This window comes from Charadrius vociferus, unplaced genomic scaffold (genome assembly GCF_000708025.1).
Source record: "Charadrius vociferus isolate BGI_N301 unplaced genomic scaffold, ASM70802v2 scaffold21, whole genome shotgun sequence".
Classification (NCBI taxonomy): Eukaryota; Metazoa; Chordata; class Aves; order Charadriiformes; family Charadriidae; genus Charadrius; species Charadrius vociferus.
The window spans coordinates 646,957-653,880 of record NW_009646850.1 but is presented as its reverse complement, the minus strand read 5'-3'; the positions used below and the strand labels follow the sequence as shown (position 1 = coordinate 653,880).

At 36.4% G+C, this 6,924-nt stretch overlaps 1 protein-coding gene across 1 annotated transcript in view; it reads right to left on the bottom strand.

The window, feature by feature from the left end:
• Positions 1 to 3,300: 3,300 nt before the first annotated feature.
• IL15 (interleukin 15) overlaps positions 3,301 to 6,924 on the bottom strand; it is a 25,747-nt gene continuing 22,123 nt past the window's right edge. Inside the window, exons 3-6 of the mRNA XM_009894175.1 lie at positions 6,264 to 6,345; positions 5,771 to 5,812; positions 4,002 to 4,145; positions 3,301 to 3,414 (exon numbers count right to left, since the gene is read on the bottom strand). Of these exons, the coding sequence (XP_009892477.1) occupies positions 3,301 to 3,414; positions 4,002 to 4,145; positions 5,771 to 5,812; positions 6,264 to 6,345 (382 nt within the window). The remainder of the gene's footprint in view (positions 3,415 to 4,001; positions 4,146 to 5,770; positions 5,813 to 6,263; positions 6,346 to 6,924) is intronic.

The following is a 6,924-nucleotide window of genomic DNA, read 5'->3' as shown; positions in this document are numbered from 1 at the left end:
GCTACTTTTAAAGTCCAAATGTCTACTAGGGAAATGAAATTGATAATTCATACTGTGCCCTGTAATTGTAAAAGACAGTTCGACATCGCAGAAACTGAAATCTATTGATCATGCAGCGTAGATGGACTGATTAAGAGAAAATCTGGACTGCAGAAATTACTGGTTAAATTCTCTTATGTGTTTTAAGAGGGAGGTATTATGGCTAATAGTCCTTGATGCTGATCCAGAACTGACTTTAAACTGCAGTACCTGATCAACAGATGTTCAAATATTTGGAGCCACTGGAGGCAATGTTCTATTGATGAGCAACCAATATTTATCTTCAGGGTCTAATAAAACAACAAGGTAGCAGAGGATGTCAGACATCATCTGCACTAGTGCTACTTGCATTATCTTGTTAAATTTTAGGCGGAAATATGGATACTGAATACCAGGGAAAGAAAGGAAAAAGAGATTTTAAATTATTGCAAAGTCAGAAACACAGAATTATGTAGTTCAAAACTTCTGTGGAAGAGCATTATTCTTACCTTCTGGTATTAAAAGGTAGAGTTATTTTTCTTTCTGAAGATAGAAACACTCTGCTATGAGTCACCTTAGTCGCCAACTGAGTTGGATTAATTGGAGAAAATACAGTATCAATCTTTTTCTTAATGTTTACCAACAGTAGTTGGATATTAGATAGTAGATTACTAGTAATAGTAATATTAGATAGTACATGCCACACAAATGACTAGACCTTGTGTAGAAGAAATACCTTCTTCAACCTAGGGATGTTTACTTCAAAAGTAGGCACTAACAAAAGTTAGTTTTAGTAAAAACTAACTGAATTACTTTTTACTGTTCTGCCTGCAGTACTAGAAAGTCAGATCAGATTCATGCATGTCTTAGTCATATTGCATCTTTTCCTCTGGGATATGTATGAATTCCCTCACTGAAAAAAAAAAAAAAAAAAAACCGAAAAAAAAACCCAAACAAAAACGTCCTGGCCTGAATTTAGTCCATCCTTTATACTGATCAAACCATTTCTTATAACCATAGGATTCAGGATGTAGTAAAGCTTTCAGTTGGCAGCTTAGCTCTCAGGAAAAGGAAAAACCTCAGGAGAAATACCGGAGAACTAGATTAGCAAATGGCTTTCTAGTTCTAGAATATGCATTTGGAACAGGTGGAGATGAAATGAAATAAAAGAGATATGGCCAATGTCAAACAGAAAGTGGCAAACAGGGTGGCAAGCTGAGTGGTCACAGGCTTAGCAATATTCTTTCGGAAAGACAAATTCGCAGTATTTAACGTGCTTGCCACTGGTAAATGATTTAATGAAAAACAGAATAAAATTAATCAGGTAACTGATTTTCACAATGGCCAAAATAAAAAAAAAACCACCAACTATTGGAGCAAAGGAGCTGTTTGTTTCTCCCGTCATGAATACTGCTGGACTGTGTCTCAAGCTCCCTCAAAGCTAGAAATAAGGAAAATCCCTTTATCCCTTTGGTTAAAGACCACCGTTGTAAGTTAGTATTGCCTTGCATATGCATGTGACATCAGGTAAGAGAAAATCATATTCAATGCATACCATTGTTTTAAGGAAAAATTTAAAATGTAGGACCAGTTTACTCTGTCCAGACTATGTAATAAACACTTCTTTTGTTGGGGTTTTGCAGTAGCAAATAACTTATTCCTTCTGTGATACCTCTGCCAGTGTTTCATCCCGATAGCAATGTGCTTATGAATTTACCAATCAGTTAGTCTATAAGTCGCCTGGAAGATGACATCCACTGTGCTCACATTTGTGTTCTTTCTCATGTTGTTTACTGGAGATTCAGCTCCTCAGAGTGCTGAAGATTGACTGTTGGGAGTAACCCAGCCATAAGGGAGTACCAGCCAGTGTATTTGTTGCCATAATGAGATTGAGACCTCCTTCCTGGTAAGTGGACAGCTAAATGACTCAGCCGTTTATCTAATGAAAATGGAGAAATGGAGGTGCCTGGAGGAGAAAATTACTTATTATGGGTAGCAGTTGGTATGACATGGTTATGAATCATGAAGAACGCGGTTACTTTAGAAAGCTGAAAGAAGACTATGCGACATTTCAGAACTACCAGGGGACAGGTGACTGCATTGAGTTTTAGAAATACAGTTATCACAATTTCCAATACAAAAAAGTGATCAAAAAGTTATTCCTGCCTTCAAAGTTCTTACCCCAAAAGGACACCAAAGTTACAAACTCTATGACATAGGAAAGATTTCTACCACATAGTATTTTTGTTTAAGTGTGTAAGAGACTTAGTCACCTCCCTCATTCAGAGAATGAAATTTACGCCACTTTTCTTTGGTTGAAATTTAGATTGAAATCTTTGGTAATGGCTAAAGGACCTGTAGTAATTACCATAATGACTAAGGTAGTGTCTGTGTCAGAGGTAATAAAAGAAGTAACAAAACACGTTCTGTCGTTGGACAGCGGAACCAAGTACCGGCATTACCTTCTGTAGTGGAATTTTTAATACCCTTATGCTACCATTGTACAAAAGGAGGAAAAGGCACGGAAGAATCTTTAAATAAATATTCTAATTTCTGACTTTAAATTCTTAAAGTAAAACAAGTAATTGGGTTTACCCAAAACCATGGTAGAAATAAATATATTAAGAGAAGTGAATAGATCTTTTAGACAAATAGGCCTCAGCCTGTGTTTTGACACTAGTTTGTTGAAGAAATGTTAATGGGAAAAAAAATATCAAGGAAAACTGTCAGACATGAATAACAACAGAAGTGAGAGATGAGCTAGGATCTTCTAGGAGGACAGATGGTGAAGGGATAGATTTCAGTTAACAAAAATAGCTGTAGCCAAATGTTTTTACAGGGTATGATAATTTTATAGTAATAATAATAACAGAAGAGCTTTTCTCTGAAACCCCATTCAGTCAGCCCTGACCTGACGTTCATGAAGAGGTTCCCACTGCACGTATCCTGAGACAGAATTCGTAGAGAATTTTGTTGAAAGGTTGGTAAATTAGGCAGGATTTCTTTTCCAGTGGACTTACTAAAAAATAAAGACACTTTAAGCCAAGAAGCAGCTTTAAACTCTGTTAAATTCTTTCATTTTTATTTCGTAAGTAATATCATTTGTATGTATTCAGTTATGAATACATTGTGAATCACAGGGATTTTATTATTCTTTGCTTATGTGTTATGCTATGTCAGTAGGATTGTAAGTGATGTTCTTTCCAGTTTATTGTTGGTGATAATGTAATTTCTCTGAGAATGTTCGTGGAAGAGCCTTGGTTCCCAGCTCGTGTCTTTTGGTCAGTGTTTGCATTCCTTCTGTATAACCTTTACAAAACTCTGTATAAATTCTGGAAAACTTTTTTCTTCATACTCTTCACATTCTTTGCATTTTGCTGATTTTGTGGAATTCAACTGAAAAATAAAATGCAATAGTAAAGCAGGATACCGACCTATTTGTTCTGATAGAGAACTTAACCCTTGTCTGTCCTGTTTTTGTGAATAACTCCAATGCAGTCAGTGGCTACAGAAAGCATTGCTGGAGGCTGCCATGGTACTTATGGTCTGGGCATCTTCTGGCTTGCGTTCTGAGTAGGATCAGCTTTCAAAGATACAGCACTTCAGTGAGAGATACAAGTGGCTGTCCCTTTGAAAATTAGGGTACTTTTCTGATGTGCCTCAGCGTACTCAACTTTAGATACTGAAGTTACAAACTGTTATTTATACATACGCATTCAAACACCGTGACACACGTATGCATACACCGTAAAAAGTACTTGCTTTGATGGGAATCCTGAAAGTGTTTTTCTAAAAACCACTAAATTCTGCTTTTGCACTGTTTGTTATATGTGTAGCTTTTTCATTGTCATATGTACAGGTTACTGGATCCCATTTGCTTTCACCTGTACCGTCCCATCTTTTTTATAACAAAAGAGGTATTTCTGCTCCTGAAGAAACACTTTTGATTCGCCTTTTTTCCACAGACTATTGATGTTACTTACCTTGTTATTTTCTAAGCTTGCTTTTCCAATTTTCCATATGTTCAATACATCCTGTGTTTTACTACAATTTTTGATAAGACATTCTTGAAGAATAACATTTGTCTCTAATAAAAAGCATCTCATTACAGGTTCTCGGCATCCTTTCTGGGAAAAAAAAAAAAAAAAGAAGTTGCAATAGTCTTATGTTTAAAAAGGAATAAGTGAATGTAGGATATAACTTACCATGAGGTGGCCGATTTTTATTTACTAGATATCTCTTCTTACTATTCAAATACTTTTAAATATCTGCAAAGATTGGCTGTGAGTGTTAACAACATAAAGGCCAGCCAGTTTGCTAAGATGAGGTGAAATATAGTGTCTTGAAGAGCAGAGGAAAATAATTAATTAGGATAGGAATTTGGAATATAATTAAACATAGTGGAATTAAACTAGTATTATTCTTAGTTCTAGCACTTTGATTCAGAGATCTGAATTCAGAATAGGTAGGGGAGAAGAGAAATTAAATATTACCTGTATTTCACAAATTAAAGAAAAAGAAGCAGAGGAACTAATTTCTCCATCAAGTCAACAGTAAAGCCAAGAATAAGTCCCAGGTTGTCTGACTTTCATATCAGACTGTCCCGCTTTAAGAAAATCTTCCTGACATTACCAGGTGTTAAATCAGCTGTTACAATGGATTAACCTCTCTGGCTCAGTTCAGTTATGAGAATGCGTGTGTGTGTGGAAATGGACACGCATGTTTTGCGACCTTTTTTCCTGTTATGTACAGGGCTAACTGTACAGACACATCAGACTCTGTGCTTTCTCAGACTTGCCAGGTCCACTGAATACATCAACATTGCTGTATTCTGCACGCGCACTGAGATTATTCTGCACTGAGGCAGTCAGTCCATCAGTTCTATGAAATCTTTCATTAACTCCTTATATACAGGATTCACATATGGTCGGTGTTTGGCATGGTCCTTGTGTGAACGTTTATGTTGTCAGGAAAGCACCATCTCGGAAGCAGGCTACTACCACAGCAATGAATCCAGCCAATTGCACCAGGGCTTTACCAAAGGTGACTGCTAGGAATGGGGTATCAGCTGGATACATTTTCTTGGTGGGATGCATGTGTCCCATGCAGTGCAGACTGAGCTCCACAGCAACAGATTATGAAAAAGTCTCTTCAGGAATGAATTTATGGAAACTGCATTTAAGGCGATCGTATTTTACATAGGTTCCTATGATTTTATTAAGAATTATATTGACAAATCAACATCCTTTGCAGAACGATCTGCAACTATTAGAAATCTAAATCCTTGAGACTACCTAGGCATTTGCTGCTAAGCTAAGGAATGACAATAGTGGAGAAATGCACAGGTAGATGTTGACAGTCACTCTCCATATTCCAATTCTCCAGTATTTTATTCCATTAAATAGTGAATGGTCATAAATAATCATCTTTGGAAGTGTATTCTTTGTCACTTTTTTCCTCTGTCAAATTACAAACGAATACCAACATTATTTTAGCAGTGTTTGCTTTGATAAGATCATTTTGGATTATCCCTTTTAATTTTAATAGCAGGTGATTTGATAAAAATAATTAATACCTGTTTAAATAATTTATCATAAGTACTTTAACTAACAGAACTGTTCCTCCCAAGGCAAATTACTTGCTTTCTGAAACTTTTCTCAAGTTACACCAGGCTGCCTTAGGAGAAAGTTGCTAGTAAAGAAATGAAGCTACCATATTAGACCAGTTGTGGTCAAATTTTAAGTTTACTTACATCCTCATCTGTGTTTGCAGTATATAAGCTGACATCAATATCCTAAAAGAAAAAAAAAGTTAGAGTTACAAACATTAACTAACAGATTTAGAGATAATAAAGCTAACTCTGCAAGGCGTGGATTAGCTCCAAGTTCAAAGGCCCAGTCCATCCAGGTACTGGGAGCCAGCAAGGGGATCCGCCTAGTAAGCTACAGGGTGGGCTTCACTGTGAGGAGGACTCATCAGAATCGCGTCCCACAATACTTTCTTTGAAGGAGCTACCTCCCAAGCCCATTGCCCCTTTTTTTTTAGGTAAAGTGAGAAAGAAAATAATATTTAATTCTAGAGTCTGCGGTATTTGGTCAACTTCCCTTTAACTTTCTATTACTTTGCTTCCACCCATGAAACAGCGGCTCCCTGTTACTGACACTTCTTAGCTGAGTACAGTGCTAAATATTTAATTATGTCTGCTCCTGTGATTATATGAAATGCTGACTTTTTTATGAACTTACTTTGGATGTCTTGATCTGCTCCAAATCTTTCAGAACTTCCGCCCACTTGCAGTGACCCGCTGCTGTCTTTGGTACATAAGCACTAGAACAGAAGAAAACCAATGACCATTAGGCTAAACAGTAGGTATACACAACATTTATGCTGAAAAAAGGTCAGAGATTATTAAGATACTATAGATACATTTTTTTACATGTATATATACCTATGGTAAATGTGCGGGGCAAGTGTATTTGACAAATCATAAAATCATATAGATACATAAAAACTGTATCTCAGAGTCAGATGCTGTATAAACAGTCAATGTATTTCTTAAAAAAGCCAGTTTTATAGAAGGTAATGCAAGAGAAAGGTTAAACTACTTGATGTAAAATACCTACAATTCTTTTAAAGTATACCAAAAAAATCACACATTTCAAAGTCTCTTATACCGCAAAGTCTCTTATTCCCCCCTGCTACTACGGAATTTCTACCTTAAGCCTTATAGAAATATTATTTGTCATTTTAGGTGTAATTTTTTGTGTACGGGAAAGCTTCCTCCTGCTGTGGATAAGATTTTGCTCAAAGTGAACCACTAAACGGTGGAAGGAAGATTTCCATCTCCTTGGAAGATTTTTGGAATCTGAATTGCAGTTTTAATGTGTCCCCACTTGGATCCTTAAT